General features: G+C 42.5%; 2 protein-coding genes across 12 annotated transcripts in view; one reads left to right on the plus strand and one right to left on the minus strand.

Moving 5' to 3' along the window:
* LOC135504351 (bile acid receptor-like) overlaps positions 1-4241 on the plus strand; it is a 15767-nt gene extending 11526 nt beyond the window's left edge. Inside the window, exons 5-11 of one of the 2 annotated variants that reach the window (XM_064922856.1) lie at positions 1478-1608; positions 2128-2226; positions 2341-2440; positions 2673-2789; positions 2957-3040; positions 3423-3536; positions 3757-4241. In XM_064922856.1, coding sequence (XP_064778928.1) covers positions 1478-1608; positions 2128-2226; positions 2341-2440; positions 2673-2789; positions 2957-3040; positions 3423-3536; positions 3757-3959 — 848 coding nt within the window. In that variant the 3' untranslated portion in view covers positions 3960-4241. The remainder of the gene's footprint in view (positions 1-1477; positions 1609-2127; positions 2227-2340; positions 2441-2672; positions 2790-2956; positions 3041-3422; positions 3537-3756) is intronic. The other variant, XM_064922857.1, reaches the window with a different exon arrangement.
* A 716-nt stretch (positions 4242-4957) lies between these two features.
* LOC135504350 (plasma membrane calcium-transporting ATPase 3-like) overlaps positions 4958-18981 on the minus strand; it is a 32756-nt gene continuing 18732 nt past the window's right edge. For 4 of the 10 annotated variants that reach the window (XM_064922845.1, XM_064922850.1, XM_064922848.1 and 1 more), the window contains 10 exons: positions 18647-18826; positions 18426-18513; positions 18217-18323; positions 17562-17753; positions 17000-17213; positions 16190-16401; positions 15870-15977; positions 15462-15644; positions 14593-14679; positions 4958-6322 (listed from right to left, as the gene is read on the minus strand). In XM_064922845.1, coding sequence (XP_064778917.1) covers positions 5885-6322; positions 14593-14679; positions 15462-15644; positions 15870-15977; positions 16190-16401; positions 17000-17213; positions 17562-17753; positions 18217-18323; positions 18426-18513; positions 18647-18826 — 1809 coding nt within the window. In that variant the 3' untranslated portion in view covers positions 4958-5884. Of the gene's footprint in view, positions 6323-14525; positions 14680-15461; positions 15645-15869; positions 15978-16189; positions 16402-16999; positions 17214-17561; positions 17754-18216; positions 18324-18425; positions 18514-18646; positions 18827-18981 lie in introns of all 10 variants that reach the window. The other 6 variants (XM_064922855.1, XM_064922854.1, XM_064922853.1 and 3 more) reach the window with 2 other exon arrangements.

An 18981-nucleotide genomic window follows, 5' to 3' on the forward strand; every position in this document is an offset into this window, starting at 1 on the left:
GGCAGGAAGGGTCAGGGCAGGCGGGGTCAGGGCAGGCAGGGTCAGGGCAGGAAGGGTCAGGGCAGGCAGGGTCAGGGCAGGAAGGGTCATGGCAGGCGGGGTCAGGGCAGGAAGGGTCAGGGCAGGAAGGGTCAGGGCAGGCGGGGTCAGGGCAGGCGGGGTCAGGGCAGGCGGGGTCAGGGCAGGCAGGGTCAGGGCAGGAAGGGTCAGGGCAGGAAGGGTCAGGGCAGGAAGGGTCAGGGCAGGAAGGGTCAGGGCAGGCGGGTCAGGGCAGGCGGGGTCAGGCGGGGTCAGGGCAGGCAGGGTCAGGGCAGGAAGGGTCAGGGCAGGCGGGGTCAGGGCAGGCGGGGTCAGGGCAGGCGGGGTCAGGGCAGGCGGGGTCAGGGCAGGCGGGGTCAGGGCAGGAAGGGTCAGGGCAGGCAGGGTCAGGGAAGGCAGGGTCAGGGCAGGAAGGGTCAGGGCAGGAAGGGTCAGGGCAGGAAGGGTCAGGGCAGGAGGGGTCAGGGCAGGCGGGGTCAGGGCAGGCGGGGTCAGGGCAGGCGGGTCAGGGCAGGCGGGGTCAGGCGGGGTCAGGGCAGGCAGGGTCAGGGCAGGAGGGGTCAGGGCAGGCGGGGTCAGGGCAGGCGGGGTCAGGGCAGGCGGGGTCAGGGCAGGCGGGGTCAGGGCAGGCGGGGTCAGGGCAGGAAGGGTCAGGGCAGGCAGGGTCAGGGAAGGCAGGGTCAGGGCAGGAAGGGTCAGGGCAGGAAGGGTCAGGGCAGGAAGGGTCAGGGCAGGAGGGGTCAGGGCAGGCGGGGTCAGGGCAGGCGGGGTCAGGGCAGGCGGGGTCAGGGCAGGCAGGGTCAGGGCAGGAAGGGTCAGGGCAGGCAGGGTCAGGGCAGGAAGGGTCAGGGCAGGAAGGGTCAGGGCAGGAAGGGTCAGGGCAGGAAGGGTCAGGGCAGGCAGGGTCAGGGCAGGAAGGGTCAGGGCAGGAAGGGTCAGGGCAGGAGGGGTCAGGGCAGGCGGGGTCAGGGCAGGCAGAGTGGTCAAAAGAGAAACAGGAGTACGGGAAAACACGCTGGTAGGCTTGACGACGCAAGACGAACTGGCAACAGGCAAACAGAAAACACAGGCATAGATGCACAGGGGATAATGGGGAAAATGGGCAACACCTGGAGGGGGGTGGAGACAAGCACAAGACAGGTGAAACAGATCAAGGTGTGACAGTAGGGATATTTGAACTATTTTGAACTGAATGTGATGTGAATAACGACAAAGTCCGATAGCAATAAGATCAAGAATCGTGACCAGTGACCATATATCTAATTTAAAATCAGGCAGACTTAAACATATTTCATTGCTAAGACAACCAAAATACCTTGGACATGGATCCCTTGCAAAAATGTTCTATATCTCAATACATCTCCCCCAGTTAAATAAAGGACAAATAAAAGAAAGATAATTGCCTATGTGAGTCTGACAGAGGCAGCTGTGTTGCCAGGTCTGCTGACGGAGGTGCAGTGCCAGTCAAAGAGGCTGAGGAAGGGAGCCAAGCACAGAGGCGGAGGGCCTGAGGAGGAGGAGAACATGGAGAGCAGGAGCGTCAGCTCCACCAACAGGCTGCTAGGACATGTACATCCCTTTCTTCTCTCCTCCATTCAAACTTTCTCATCTAGTTTTCTAACCTTAAGTGTTTTGGTTAACTTTCTTGAATATTATGAATGGGGATGACATTGTAGCTTGTTGTTTTTGAAAGATACCCCAAGATCATGTTATTTGTCCAAAGCAACTATCCAAGTGTCTAAATAGTTACAGACCTTTGGATGATCATCTTGTAGAATGGATTGCACCACTGGAGTACCCGGGTCTCTTCCTCAGACCCCAAGTTAACTTACTTTGGTTCATAAGTGGCCCTCTCCCATATGACTTTCTTGGACTTCCAGTTTAAGTTCTTGGACCAATCAGATAATTTCATAGGCCAATGCATATGTCTTTGGAATGCTCCATCAGTAGCCTGAAACACTTGTGAATGATTTCTTATGGGGGCGTATCTGTAGTACGAATCCTGCTTATACTTCAAGTCTGTTTCAGAATGATAATTTCACTCAGGAATCAACTGATCTGTTGGTGATGTGTTTCCTTCCTTGACAGGTGGTGTCTGCAAATCTGTCAAGAGAACAGAATCATGTGCTGGACAGGATAGTGGAGGCTCTTCGGCAGTACAGGGCGCAGTACACTGTACACTGTAGGGTGGGTTGCTGATTAGAATAGTAATTCTGTTGTCCGTGGATTGAGATTTGAAAGATGTGTTGTCATTTTCCTTCCCATCTCATTGAGAGCTTATTCAGGCAGTTTTTTCTGCAGGTGTTTGAGTGGACTTGTACAGAGGATGGTGGAGACAGACTAATGGACGTGGCCTCCCCTCCCTCTCAGAGGCTGCTGCAGTTTGCCAAGAGTGTACCTGGTGAGTTGGGCCTCATCTCGTACATCAGCTTCCTCTCCTTTCTTGTTTCTGCACTGATATGAAAGAACGAAACAGGTCAAATGGAAAGCAAATACCTGGTAAGCATACATCTTTTTGCTTTCAGCTACCATATGTTTTCAGATTAAAAAAAGTATTTCTCTCTCTGTGGCCCCTTCTGCTTCTGGATGACCTCCTGCTGTATTAACTAATCTAGCGTCTGGTGTCCGTGTAGGCTTTGAGCTCCTGAACTGCTCGGACCAGAGCACCCTCCTCTCTAGTTCCTCTGTGGAAGTCATGTTTCTGCTCTCAGCGCAGCAGTTCACCCAAAACCCGGCAGCCTGTAGTCCAGGTACTGACACCACTACACCACCATGAGGATTGTGGGTGTCAGAGTCATTTGGCCTGGCTCCATTTCAGCATACGTAAGAGGTAGATGATAGGGATGAAAATGGAACCGAGACGATTATGACATAGAGCTAATCGCCCCCCCCCCCCCAACCCACTTTATTTTACAAGCACTACAGCCTTTCAACATCTCAACTCATCATTGTCTGAAAATGAAGGAAAACATTCATAGTGGGACTGGCCCTGTAAACTCAGGTAAGGCACACTGTCCTTATTAGATACAGTATATCCACCACCATAGTAACCCATCTTACGAGCTTTATTTGCAATACTATTTGAAGAGAGGTTCAACGAATAAGGTCATTTTTTTGATGTTTTAGCTTATTTTCCACTACAGGCAAAAAAATATGCTAGACCGGAGAATCTAGACATTGCTAAATAACCAGCTAAACCACTTATTAAAAACTGTTTGGATGAAACCAAAACACGTAAGTCGAAAATATGCTAAAACTTCAAAATAGTGAACTAAAACCTTCAAAGAAGTTAGAATGAAGTGTTGCAATGGGGCAAAAAAGGAAATTATGTGTTTTTACTCTATCCTTCAATTGTGTGTCTTAGCTTGTGTGTCTGTGTGCAGGAATCAATGAGGACCTGCTCGGGCCGGTGATCAACTTCTTCCACAGCATGGCAGCATTGGGGGTGACCGAGGCTGAATATGCCCTGCTCACTGCTACAGTACTGCTATGCTCAGGTGACTGGCTCTCTATTCCTGACACATGACTGTATGAAAAGCTAAATGTATTTATTAATACCTTTTTAATACACATAACACAGTACGTTTTTATGAATAAAGACACACTTTTTATTGACTTATCATTTTCCTCCAAGAGTGTCTGAATATCTCCTCGAGCTTGCTCAGATAGTGATGACAAACTCATATATGTCGTTCTGTCATCTACTGTATCTGTTAGCAGACGAAGCGTCGCTGCGCGCGGTTACATGTGTGGAAAGCTTACAGGAGCTGATCCTGGAGCTGCTGTCCAGGGTGTGCGGAGCCTGGTGTGGAGCCCAGGGCCCTCAGGGAGCCCAGCGCTTCGCGCGCCTGTTGGGGAGACTCACAGAGCTGCGCACGCTACAACACAACCATCTCACCCTGCTCCGACAGCAGCCCTGAGACAGACACTGAGCACGGAGAGACAGGGATACAAATAGTTTAAATAAAGACTTAGTTTAATAGTTTAAATAAAGACTTAATGTTGTATGTTTTCTCGAATTTGTACCCAAAAAATGTAAGTAACACAATTGGCCATTTATGATTATGCGGTTTATCATGAAAATACCATTCTTTTGAGTGACTGGTTTTACTGTAAAGTCAATGACCAGTATTAAACCAATATGAGTTTTGTTATATGGAGTATACAGATGTATTAAAAAATAATTTTATCATACTTTGGGAGTCATTGTGTTTGTGTCAACTCCTTTCCAGGATGAAAATGAATCAACCACCTGGCCATAACACCGCTCTGGTAGATCTGTTATACCTTGTTCTCTTGGAGTTTAAAGGGATAGTTACCAAAAAATATGAACATGAATGATTTTACACTTACCTAGGATGTTGTCGGTCGACAGTAGTAGCTTGGCAGTTTAGTGCAAAACAGTTTATTGATATCAATTGTGTCTAACATCAGAAAACATGGCAATACACCTTACAGATACCTCAGTAATCCAACTTCTATTGCAACCACATCACTCCCACTCTGTGATAAAGGGAATTATTTCTCATGGTTGTTGAATTTATTTTCTTCAGACTGCTTTAATAAGTGCTCCACAAAGCAGGGATAATTCCTATTTGCTACTTTCAAAAACGAAATAACTTTTAAAACATTATATGTGAAAATATTAATATTAATATATAAGTAAAATATAAAAGTAAAGATATATTCAATGTTCTGTTCTGATATGTAACTGTGCCACTGTAAAAGCTGTGACTAGTTATCACTGTTGATGGCAGTAAAGCATAGTTGGGTAGAAACACATAAATCATACAGTCAAATATTGTTTGACAGATTCTAAAGTACATCGAAAAGTAATTATTTACTTTCATTTTGTGTTATGTAATCTATGCAAACTAAAAGACAAAAATAAAGAGAATACACATCGATTAATAAAATAATCATTTAAATAAATTACTTTAATCACTACGCACAACTTAATATTTTCAATACTCAGTTCAGTTGTTCTCTTTGTTCATGGAAGTGTCCAAATGAATAACTTAATTCAAGACATATCTACATGAAAAGAACCAAAACTATTAGTAGTGCTTTTGGGGACTTTTTTATAGCATATCTACTATTTTCTTACCATTTTGTGTTTTGAAGTTGTTGTATATGTTTTAAATTGATTTGTATAGTTATATTTATTATTTTCTTTTTCAAGACATACACAACACATGTCAACACAGAAAAGGAAAAAAGGTGACGTGACCAGAAGGAGTATATAAAAACAGAAAAACAAGGAGACAAATACAGCATTTAAGCAAACAAACAATACATACAAACATACATGAAAGATAAAGCTAATTAATGAAGCATCATTAACTGGAATATAATAATTGTAGTAGTAATTGTAGTAATTTCAGTAGTAATAACAACAGTAATAATCTGAACAATTATATTGTTAAAAAGCAGAAGGAATTAACCCCATTTCACTTTCGGGTGAGTCTTCATATTTTCAATCAAAAGGGCAAGAATCAATTCCAGTTCATTCTTGTCTCTACTACACCAATCACTCCTCTAATGCGTGCCTAGATACACATTTCAAAAGTGTCAATCAGAGTCTGATGGGGTTAGCATCGTTGGACTGTGGAGCTTTTTGAGAGGATATGTGAGTGTTTTGAAGCGGAGAGTGCAGGCTAAAAGCAGTGGCTGTTGAGGAAAGGTTGGGCAACAATCTATAAAACCATTGGTCTATACAATGTAATCATTTATTTTTCCATGTCCAGTTTTCCTCTTCATTTCCTCTTTGTTGGGTTACATCCATGTCCATCAAGATCATTGGTGTTTCCTCTCCCTACTTGTCAACCATGTGCCCAGATTGTAGTTATAAAGAGGTCTCCAAGCTGTGCAATGGGCTGGCGGGGCGGCAGAGAGAAGCAGTTGGTAGCCTTGCATCTTTTGGGTTCAGATGATCTCCATTCTCAGCGTTAGCAGCAGCAGTGGCATTGTTGTTGCAGTTGAGTGTAACAGGGAGGCTCTGCTGGCGGCAGGGGGCGGGACGGGAGGTGGAGCGGCAGCGGGGGGGAGGCTGAGGGGCCTGGGCAGGGGGAGGAGCTTGACGAAAAGCCAGGCGAATGTTGTTGCAGTCTGAGCGCTCTGATTCTTCGGTTTCAATGTCTGTCTCGTCAATCAAGGGGATGTTGTGGACCAAGTCACTGATGAGAAATTCCGGGTGTGCCATGAAGTCGTGGATGGAGTTCTTGGATTCCGGCTTCTCAATGCCATCATAAAGTGGGCTATGGAATGCTTTCACCACTCGGATCTATGTTGAGTTTTGTATAATAATGGTCAAACATGGGGAGAAATGCAGAAAGGAAAAGGGAATAGATGGGACAAACAATTGGAGAGAGATGTAGCATTTAAGCATTTAAAAGTGTGACAGTGGCAGAATTATTTGTCTGAACTCACCTGAAAGAGTTATGAAAAAATACAAAATTTGAATCTTCTGAAAATTCTACTAAATGTTAGTTAAATTCTAAATAGAAGGTGTTATCGTACAGTAGTAGGCTTGCCAGTGCGTGGGGACGTGTGCCTCTTTCTGACCAATAAGGTCATTCCTAGATATTATATTTGTCCATTTAAGGGACACCTTTTGCTCAAGAACTTGCTCAGAGGCAAATGTTCTGTACAGCCTCTTTAAAGGCAATAAATTACCTATGAGTTTGAAATGCCTCACTGACCTGATAAAACCTACTGTATGTGTACAATATGTACATGTCCACTTTGGAATACTCTGTAACTTTAAAGTAAATGAGGGAAAGTAAAACAAATAAAAACTGAAATAATGACTTAAATAAAAGTTAGTGTTGTCAGTTCAATATAAGATATTTAAAATGAATCAAATATCAATTGATGGATGCACAACCTTGTCTGAAACACACACACACACACACACACACACACACACACACACACACACACACACACACACACACACACACACACACACACACACACACACACACACACACACACACACACACACACACACACACACACACAGTTTTGTACTGAACTCTAAACTTACATACGGGACAAGTGAAACAAGCAGAACACAGAGCATGGGATTCAGATTAGTTCAAAAACCAAACAACAACTGACATGCCAAGACTGATCATGTGAGAGCCTCATTTACTGCCATGCTGTAAAAGAAACGCATTCGAGGTGGTCGTGCATGAGCTTGTCTTGGGTGCAAATGAAAATGGGTGTAGTTGGATGACATATTGTTTGGGTGATGCAACGTCCAATGAGTCATATTGCAGCTACCAGTTAAGCTAAGTGAACATCACACACAATACAGACCATTCACAGTAGTCACAGGCATCTGTAGACTTGATGAGTAATGTTGTTATATCATTGTAAAAGTTGTTATAATTTACTCTTGTGAATTTGGGGGTGGCTGTAAAAAAGCCCTTCCTTAACAGTGTATGTGAATAATTAGTTAAACTTCCAAAAAACGTATTATTGTAAGTGAATTGTATATATTCTATTGAACATCTTGAACGTGTACTTTTAAGTTATCTAGGGTATATCTAAACTCAGATGTTTTAGATACAGTACAAACAAATTTAAGGACATAAATTCCGTCCTCCAGCTCAGTACAAAAATGGCAATATTGTAGACAATGGATATATTACATAAGGCACTATAGACACCACACTGGAATTGCCAGTGCTGTACAACAAACCATTACCTTCAATGTCAGAACAATTGTTTTAAAAACTGTTCCTCAACATCACATTATACAGTGCCTTCGGAAAGTATTCAGACCTCTTGATTTTTTCAAAATAAATGACAATTTTACAGCCTTATTGTAAAATGGATTAAATCGTCCCGTCCCCCCTCATCAATCTACACACAATACCACATAATGACAAAATGGAAATACCTTGTATACATAAGTATTCAACCCCTTTGCTATGAGACTCAAAATTGAGCTCAGGTGCATCCTGTTTCCATTGATCATCCTTGAGATGTTTCTACAACTTGATTGGAGTCCACTTGTGGTAAATTCAATTGATTGGACATGATTTGGAAAGGCACACACCTGTCTATATAAGAGCCCAGAGTTGACAGTGCATGTCAGAGCAAAACCAAGCCATGAGGTCGAAGCAATTGTCCGTAGAGCTCCAAGACAGGATCTGGGGAAGGGTATAAAAAAAATGTCTGCAGCATTGTAGGTCCCTAAGAACACAGTTGCCTCCATCATTCTTAAATGGAAGAAGTTTGGAACCACCAAGACTCTTCCTAGAGCTGGCCGCCCGGCCAAACTGAGCAATCAGGGGAGAAGGGCCTTGGTCAGGGAGGTGACCAAGAACCTGATGGTCACTCTGACAGAGTCCTAGAGTTCCTCTGTGGAGATGGGAGAACCTTGCAGAAGGACGTCCATCTCTGCAGCACTCCAACAATCAGGCCTTTATGGTTGAGTGGCCAGATGGTAGCCACTCCTCAGTAAAGGCACATGACAGCCTGTTTGGAGTTTGCCAAAAGGCACCTAAAGACTCACAAACCATGAAAAACAAGACTCTCTGATCTGATGAAACCAAGATTGAACTCTTTGGCTTGAATGCCAAGTGTCACGTCTGGAGGAAACCCTGCACCATCCCTACGGTGAAGCATGGTGGGCGTGTTTTTCGGAGGCAGGCACTGGGAGACTAGACAGGACCAACGCTCCCCATCTATCCTGACCGAGTTTAAGAGGATCAGCAGAGAAAAATGGGAGAAACTCCCCAAAGACAGGTGTGCCAAGCTTGTAGCGTCATACCCAAGAAGACTCAATGCTGTAATTTCTGCCAAAAGTGCTTCAACAAAGTACTGAGTAAGTGTCTGAATACTTACAGTACCAGTCAAAAGTTTGGACACACCTACAAATATTAATATAATATTGAATACATCAAAACTATGAAATAACACACGTTTTTAATTTTTGATAAATTAGCAAACATTTCTAAAAACCTGTTTTTGATTTGTCATTATGGGGTATTTTGTATGTAGATTGATGAGGGGGAAAAACAATTTAATCCATTTTAGAATGAGACTGTGACATAACAAAATGTGGAAAAAGTCAAGGGGACTGAATACTTTCCGAAGGCACTGTAAGCATGGGAAAATCTAAATTTGAAACATTTATGATGCACCACCAGTTGTTCTGTGTCCAGCCACCACATACCCATCTCCTTGTACAAAAATAATAAGAAGTGATGGGTTATTCATCAACTCAAAGTCAGCACCCATTCACACAGAACTCAACATAGGTCTTAATAGGCCTTATGGTAAGCTTATGGTAAGCTTGCTTTAATATTGCAAATACATTAATAAATAGGATGTTTCTGTAATGACTATAGCTGGTCCGAAATGGTAAAGAGATACACATATTGTGAAGTATAATAAAATAATAATAATACATTCATTCCCACAGAGCAAATAAGTGTGTGAACATGAATGCAATCATATTCTCTTCCGATAGGCACTACAGGCTGAATCCTAACTTGAGATACATGTGAGTAACTAAAACCCTTGTTGAAATCATGCACTGATATAAAAAGGGAGATTCGTGTGAAAGTCCAAGTTTTGGGCGAGCGTTAGAAATTATACTTAGGTCCTTATTCCTATTCGCTCAGTGGACTGTACCTCAGCATGCACAAACAATATGATTTGTTTGTTCATTCCTCCATCAAGCATAGCCACAAAGACCCATTTCGTCAGCAAGCACCTCTAAAAAGACCAACCTTTGTAGCAAGCACAACCAAAAAAACATTCTAACTGTGAAAATGACCACAAAGATCTTGCACAAGAAGCGACATGACCCAATAACGTTGTTGTGATGAGGGAGTCAGGCAACACAGAGACACTGTTAAGGTTGACTTGTGCTGATTTGTTTTTCCAAGGAGCTGTTTGTTCCCATAAAGTAAATTATTTACAAAATAAATCATCATTATGTGCCCTCTGATTTCATGTCCTCTTGTGAAAATTGTAAACTTTCGAGTATAGTGCCCGCAATGATCTATATAACACCACAGCTGTTGAAAATGAACTATTACTCAAGTCAATGTATTCACTTGATTTCTTTCAAATGGGCCACCTAAAGATCTCAGAAGAGGATGAGAAGGTCTGTTTTACTGTGGTGGAGCATGAATCCCATGAACACTTCAGATTTATTGAAGTACACTAAACAATTTACGCAAGTCGTGGTTAGGCTCAATTCATTTTCACTCAGTCAATTCAGGGAATGAAATGGCAATTCTATTCATGAATTGGTCAAACTATTCTCAGTGAAGATAATGGACCATCCATCAATGTACACAGTATGATTAAGGGGGAAACAATGAGAACTACCTATAAAGCTGAACAGCAAAACAATTACGTAAAAGACCCGCTGAACAATGCAATTTCAGAAATAGAAGCTAGTGTTGCTACATTCAGATATCTACTAACCTTCCTAACATACAGAATAATCTGTGGCTGTATATAAGAGAAATTAACAAATCAAAAAGTCCTCAAAGGAAATGATAATAGGCAAAGTGCACAACACTTAATGGTCTGTTTTTGAATATGGGTTGCATTATACCAAATTCTGCAATGCCACCTCCAAAGGAAATGGAGACATTTGGCATAACTGCATGCAACAGATATATGGCGTGTTTTGCCCTTCAATTATGGTGTATTTTGACATATGTAAGCTGTCAGTCAAACTGAACCGAAGTTAGCTGTCAGTCAAACTGTGTAGAAGTGAAACCAAAACTTAAGCTAAAAGGCATTCATTCTAACTGGTTAAAATGTTAAAGTTAAGGTTTGGGATAGGTTAAGGATAGGGTTAAAACAGAAACAATAAAACAAAAAAGGAGTGCCTAGCACTAAGATTGAACCCGCATTGCTTGGAGCTGTAGTTTGCAGTTTAAGCCCACCCTCAACCCATCATTGATTTATCTCAATGGAAACATATCATTGAATAATCTCAATGGAATAAGATCATCTGTATGTTTGATAAGAAAAGAAAACAACAACAAAAATGAACCATAATAAGAGCAGAGTAGGCCTACATTAGGAAATAAAACTATCTTCCTTCATGAGATGCAGAACCTACAATGAGAGAGAATGAAAAAGACCAAGTAAAATGAGGGTAGTTATTTGTACAAAGCAACACTGCAGATCCTATTTTGGCAGTCTGATCGAACCTAGGGACAGAGAAAGATTTGTATTGGTAGGGTGACCAAACAGTAACATCTCAGAAATGTCACTGTTTCAGGCTTACACTCGAAGGTTTACAACTGTCTAGAAGTGCACAAACCCAAAATACATGTTCTTTTTATTTTTGTGTTTTTTGTCTTTTTTTTACCTTGATTTGACATAAGAAATTCTTTAAAATTGGCATCGTCGTAATGCTCTGAATAAAATGTGTATCTCTTTGAAAATTAAACCTTTGTATTGTCACAAATCTGATAAAACCATAGGAGCACACAGACAGTCTGCTCTGGGCAGTTTGAAACATGATTGATCACAGACTGCATCAAGCCAAACAAAGCAGCAAGATGAAGAAATAGATTAAGGCCAGGATTAAATCAGATCAGTGCTAACCCACGTTAGCCAACAAACTCTTGTTAAGGCCGGGTAAGAGGTATAACGGTATGGGCTGTCAAATTGGTGAGCTGCTGCTCTTGTGGACATTGTCAAAAGATACTACAGTCTGTCATGCCCTGATCTGTTTCACATGTCCTTGTGATTGTCTCCACCCCCCTCCAGGTGTTACCCATCTTCCCCATTATCCCCTGTGTATTTATACCTGTGTTCTCTGTTTGTCTGTTGCCAGTTCGTCTTGTTTGTTCAAGTCAACCAGCGGTTTGTGTCAGCTGATGATTTTTCCAGTCTCTCTTGTCTCACTCTCCTGGTTTTGACCCTTGCCTGTCCTGACTCTGAGCCCACCTGCCTGACCACTCTGCCTACCCTTGGCCCTGAGCCTGCCTGCCAACCTGTACCTTGTCCCCCTCTGGATTATGAACTCATGCCTGCCTTGACCTGTTTTTTGCCTGCCCCTGTTGTTGCAATAAACATTGTTACTTCTGCACAGTCTGCACTTGGGTTTTACCTGAAACCTGATACCGTCGTTCCCTAAAACGTTAGTAGTTCAAAACGTGTAGACTCTATTGATGATAGAAATAATTACACTTGAACGAAATAACGAAAAACAGTTTACAAAAGGCACCTGGCTACGTTCTCCTTATTTGTGCAGTCAAAAAGCATAAATGAGGAAACATTTTCAGAACTATGAAATTGTCATACATAAAAAATATAGGCTATAATAAAACAAAATATTAAATAATGAATAAAAAAAGAATACAGTGGCTTGCGGAAGTATTCACCCCCCTTGGAATGTTTCCTATTTTGTTGCCTTACAACCTGAACTGAAAATATTTTGGGGCGGGGTTGTATTAATTGATTTACACAACATACCACTTTTAAGTTTCTAAACTATATTTTTTATTGTGAAACAAGCAAGAAATTAGACAAAAAAAACAGAAAACTTTAGCGTGCATAACTATTCACCCCCCCATCCCCAAGTCAATAGTTTGTAGAGTCACCTTTTGCAGCAATTACAGCTGCAAGTCTCTTGGGGTATGTTTCTATAAGCTTGGCATATCTAGCCACTGTGATTTTGCCCATTCTTCAAGGCAAAACTGCTCCAGTTGCTGGTGTACAGCAATCTTTAAGTCATACCACAGATTCTCAATTGGATTGAGGTCTGGGCTTTGACTAGGCCATTTCAAGACATTTAAATGTTTCCCCTTAAAACACTCGAGTGTTGCTTTAGCAGTATGCTTAGGGTCATTGTCCTGCTGGAAGGTGAACCTCCGTCCCAGTCTCAAATCTCTGGAAGACTGAAACAGGTTTCCCTGTATTTAGCGCCATCCATCATTCCTTCAATTCTGACCAGTATCCTAGTCCCTGCCGATGAAAAACATTCCCACAGCATGATGCTGCCACGACCATGCTTCACTGTGGGGATGTTGTTCTCGGGGTGATGAGAGGTGTTGGGTTTGCGCCAGACAGCGTTTTCCTTGATGGCCAAAAAGCCCAATTTTAGTCTCATCTGACCAGAGTACCTTCTTCCATATGTTTGGGGAGTCTCCCACATGCCTTTTGGCGAACACCAAACATGTTTGCTTATTTCTTTCTTTATGCAATGGCTTTTTTCTGGCCACTCTTCCATAAAGCTCAGCTCTGCGGAGTGTATGGCTTAAAGTGGTCCTATGGACAGATACTCTAGTCTCCGCTGTGGAGCTTTGCAGCTCCTTCAGGGTTATCTTTGGTCTCTTTGTTGCCTCTCTGATTAATGCCCTCCTTGCCTGGTCCGTGAGTTTTGGTGGGCGGCCCTCTTTTGGCAGGTTTGTTGTGGTGCCATATTCTTTCCATTTTTTAATAATGAATTTAATGGTGCTCTGTGTTATGTTCAAAGTTTCAGATATTTTTTTATAACCCAACCCTGATCTCTACTTCTCCACAACTTTGTCCCTGACCTGTTTGGAGAGCTCCTTGGTCTTCATGGTGCCGCTTGATTGGTGGTGTGGCAGACTCTGGGGCCTTTCAGAACAGGTGTATATATACTGAGAAAATTGCACACAGGTGGACTTAATTAGTGAAATAATGTGACTTCTGAAGGTAATTGGTTGCATCAGATCTTATTTAGGGGCGTCATAGCAAAGGGAGTGAATACATATGCACAAACCACTTTTCCGTTTTGAATTTTTGGGAATTGTTTGAAACAAGTAATTTTTTTCATTTCACTTCACCAATTTGAACTATTTTGTGTATGTACATTACATGAAATCCAAATAAATACCCATTTAAATTACAGATTGTAATGCAACAAAATAGGAAAAATGCCAAGGGGTTTGAATAATTTTGCAAGGCACTGTACATAAATAATAATAAATAAATATATTATTTATGGGTTCATTTAATACAGCTGGCCAGCTAATATCATGCTTGAAGAAGCGAGGTAGCCTATACATAATTACAAAGACAAACGTGTATACAGCCTGACATTGCAGCACTCGAACAAGAGCTATGCGGTTGTCAGCTTGCGGGGATCTGATTGAATCCTGGACTAAGATCATGAGGTAGTAGTGAAAAGGAGGTAGAGAAATGTAATACTAAATTAACAAATAATAAAACCACAAATATACACATAGACACACAGTCACTAAACTAATTAAAACATGATGTAGATAGAGATGGTAGATAAACCAGAATAAAGGAGGAAAATTCAAATGAAAAGGTCAGTCGGTCAGGCACATCAGTGTTGACTCCCCCACGCCACAACACACACACAGACAAACACACATATCTTTGATGCTTAATTGCATTTCTGGGCAGGCAAAGGTCAATTTTCTACATACAACATGCTCATTTTGATGATAGTGAGTGGACTGTTTTTTGTTGTGTGCCGTTAATGGATGGCAGAAACTCACTCCCAGGCGCACCAGTTGCATTGGCAGTGGAGAGAACTACGTGAGTGGGAGTAGAAATATTGGTTACGTCATGGAGTTGGCTGAGAACTGAGGAGCGACGTCGCGCAGCACCCTGAAAGGAACCACTTCTCTTGAAGGTACTCACTACCTCCATCTGTTGGAGAGAAAGAGAGGATATTACAGAGAGTACATGACAGTCTTGAAGTACCTCATGTCAATTGGTAGGGGGCCCTGTGGGGCATATTGGAGAGCTGTGAAAGCAACAGGCAGAATGAATCACGTTTAAAGGGATTGTAAAGTAGAACTTGTAGTTTTGTAGAGATCATGTTCCACAATGAAGGAATCTAAAAGCATGTTTTAGATACAAAAAGGCATTTAAAAAAAAAATCAAAGTCTGTTTTAAATCAATGATGTTGCCCTCAAAACATGGACTGGTAATGTTAATTATTGTATTTAGCATTACATCAGCATCATGCGTCTCACCTAGATGCTGGTTTCAGTAAGAGACAGACTACAATTAGAACTCTTGTAATATATTTAATATACTTGTTGTTGGGATTATTAGGTTTGATCATTGAAGACTTGTCTGTGTAACAGTGACGAGGATTAAGGATACATAAAAAATAAAGACAGAATCTGTGATAATCGCAATGACATGAGGATGAAGGATAAAAAGTGAGAAATATGACCATGAGATGTAATCAAAATGACTCTGATAGGTTACAATAGAGATGATTGTATTTCAATAAATATAGGAAAACAAAGTGTGGTGAAATAAATTAAGGCATCAAATGGTGAAGAAAGAGAGACACATATTAACAGAGATAAGTCGGGCAAGCAGAAAAGACTCCTCTTCGTAGGACAGTACAGCACATACGAGAGCCCTTGTTAGGGAAAGACAAGGGACAGAGAATGGTGGAGCCCAATACACTGTACCTGAGTCTGAATACGATTGAGGCCCCGGAACCAGAGAATCTGCCCTCGACGTAGCTCCCTCTCAGCATGGTCAATCTCTTGCTCATCATCTGCCATGTCATCATCAATCATCTCTTCCTTACCCAGCGCATGACCCGCTTCCTTCAGACAGGGCAGGCGGCTGGTAGGCACCGTGGTGATGAGCTGTTGGGGTCAGGGGTCAGCGTTAGTCGATGAACAAGAAGAACACAACTTCCGTTTCGGTCTGGTTGGTCCAAGCAAGTGCTTGTGTCAAAGCCAACTGAAGACTGGGTTATGGATATGTGGGTTTGTCTATGTCAAAGGCCTTAATTGTGTCTTGACACAAAACCACTGGAGAACCACATATTGGTTAACACATTCAAACAACGTTAACTCCAGCATAAGTACCTGTCCCCACAGCAGCTCTCCTACTCCCACGAGCAGACACCACAGCCACTGCTCCACATTGAGTGGTGTGCAGCTGAAAGGTTTCCCCCCAAACTGCACAATCACAAACTGTACAGAATAAGACACAAGACGAGAGAGATATGATCACAAAACGTGGTTGACATTGGTTAGCACAACATACATGTATCATGTATCCTGTGAGACAATAATTAAGTAGTGAATATTATTAGGTATACGTCATGGTTGAATAACATTACTAGGATTGCTATAATATAAAGGGAAAACAACGTATAAGAAGTAAAAGCTTGTGGTCCTCTCACCTGCATTAAAAAAGTCCCCAGCACAATACTGCAGAAAATAGGGTTGTGGAATATGCCGTCGAAAACGTTCCTTTCACCGTGGATCTTGCGGGCATTGATCTCGTTGAACAGTTGCATGAGCACAAAGGTGTTGAAGATGATCGTGTAGTGCTCGGAAGGGGGAGAGTGCAGAGGGGCGTGGCGTCCGCTATCAATGTTGAAGATCTTTTCTCCTGAGATGGAGAGGAACACAAAAAGGATAAGCAGACAATAGAAAGAGACACATGTAGTCGAATATATATTTTCTAGTTAAAGCGATAGTGCAAGATTCTGGAAATTAAGCTGTTTTGCTACTTACCCAATGTCAGATGAAGTCATGGATGCCATTTTTTATGTCTCTGCGTGCAGTTTGAAGGAAGTTGACGGTTGTTTCTACTTCCAGTGATTACATTAACGCTAGTTAGCATTGGCTCGCAAAACTACCTACAACTTCCTTCATACTGAACGCAGAGACATAAAAATGGTATCCATGAGTTCATCTGACTGGATAAGTAGCAAAACACACTATCCCTTTAATGGCAAGCAAATGTATACTAAATGATCATGTAAAATACTATGAGCTAAATAGAGCACCACAGTTCCATGACTGTTATTCTTCAACCTTCTTGTTCCCCACTACTGCCATTACCTACACCCCACTCTCCCTTTCCCCAACTCCAGCCTCCGTCCCCCACCTCCACCTGCAGCCCCCCTCCACCTCCTCCCCTTTTCTCCATTCTCTTCCCACTTCCAGTCTCTCTCCTCCTCCTTCTCCTCCTCCCTTGTGTGTACCCGCAAACAGCAGGGTGAAGATGATAGTGAGCTGGTAGATGGCATGGCCCAGGATGTTCTTCATCATGGTGCGGGAGATGAGGGGGTTGTTGCGGCCGTAAGGCTTCCTCAGGAGCAGGGACTCAGTGGGCGGCTCGGTGGCTAAGGCCAGGGAGGCAAAGGTGTCCATGATAAGGTTCACCCACAACATCTGGACAGCCTTCAGAGGAGAGTCCTGAAGGGAGGAGAGAGAGAGGAGGGGATAGGGACATGTAAGGAGAGAGGGAGAAAGAGGTAGAGAGAGGGGGATGGAAAGAGGCAGAAGTAAAAAGAGAAGCAGCAAGAGAGGTAAGGAGAGAAGGAGAGAGAAAAAGAGGTAAGTAGATATCATTTTAATTAATTTTGCTTCAAAACCTCTCCCTCTGCCTCTCACAATCATAGACTGTTACCTACATCTTTGATAATTTACTACAGTTACTAAAATGATCCATTTGGATTTTACACAACAGTGAATTGTGTTGTGGTGTGTTGTGGTGTGCTGTACTGTGGTATGGTGTGTGAGAGTCAGAGATGGAGTGAGTACCTGTGTGATACAGGCGCCGGTGAAGGCCACAATGACAGCCACCACGTTGACAGTGAGCTGGAATTGGAGGAACTTGGAGATGCTGTCATAGACGTTACGTCCCCACATGACCGCCTTCACAATGCTAGAGAAGTTGTCATCAGTCAGGATGATGTCAGAGGCTTCCTTGGCTACGTCAGTACCAGCGATGCCCTACACAGAGCCACCAAAATAATCCACTTTAAATTCACCCCCCCCCCCCGCTTGCACAAGTCTCACATTTAAAAAAAAACATGTCACTAATACCTATGTAAGTGCATGATAGTTACACAGCCGTAAGTACTATGTTAGAACTAATGTAACAATACCACAGTACATACCATGCCTATGTAACTACAATGTAAATAGGTAGGGAAATGTATTATTAAAGTGATGCGCCAAAGGTCTTGCATAATATCACACAGTAGTTTTGATAGCAGTGCTCACGAGCCAAAACTGGTCCCTGAAAATTGTGCACAATTGTGTACTACATCAAACATTTCGTATGATATGTTACAAATTTGTAAGTGCTTATGATCCCGGACTGCAACTTTAAGTGTGGGACTTAATATTTTCCCAAAGTTACTAAAATGACTAAAGATTTGTCATCATCATCATCATCATCATGATGTCTCACCATGGCAAAGCCAACATCGGCCTTCTTCAGGGCGGGTCCGTCGTTTGTCCCGTCCCCTGTCACAGCTACTACCTGCCGCTGTTCCAGTACGGTGCTGTCTATGATGCCTGCAGAGAGATTAAGGTCTCATTGGAAATGCTGCATCTGCATGGTTTACAAGCTGTTTACAAAAGAATACTGTAGTTTTGAGTGTAGAATCACTGACCCACCTTTAACCAGTGTATGTTTGTCTGTAGGTGAGGACCGAGCCAGAACTCTCAGTTTGGGCCAAACCTTATCAATGCGCTCCTGCTCAACCTGTAAGAAGAAAGATTGTGGGTATCCACAGAAAATGTTGAGTCATGAAAACAAGCTAAGGAACTGAATCAGGGTACTTTTATTTTTTTGTCGGTTAAAAAGTGTCAAACAATTCATGAATGCTGAATTCTACCTCTCCTTTCTCATTTCTGATTCGTCGGTTGAATTCCTTCCCGTCTATACACAGGAAGTCATCCCCTGGCTGGATGATGCCACACTTGGCAGCGATGGCTCGTGCTGTGTTGATGTTGTCACCTGTCACCATGCGCACCGTGATACCTGCTCGCTGGCATTTCTTGATAGCATCTGGGACCTGGTTAGAAAAGACAGCTGGGTTTTGATAAAGCCTTGGCACACCCTCTTACTAGCTAATGTGCATGTAACTACAGCTTAATCACTGAATATTTACTACAATTATAACAATACCTATAATCTCAGAAATGCAGAACTGAAACATTTTTTAATTGC

The sequence above is a fragment of the Oncorhynchus masou genome, chromosome 18 (genome assembly GCF_036934945.1).
Source record: "Oncorhynchus masou masou isolate Uvic2021 chromosome 18, UVic_Omas_1.1, whole genome shotgun sequence".
In the NCBI taxonomy this organism is placed as follows: Eukaryota; Metazoa; Chordata; class Actinopteri; order Salmoniformes; family Salmonidae; genus Oncorhynchus; species Oncorhynchus masou.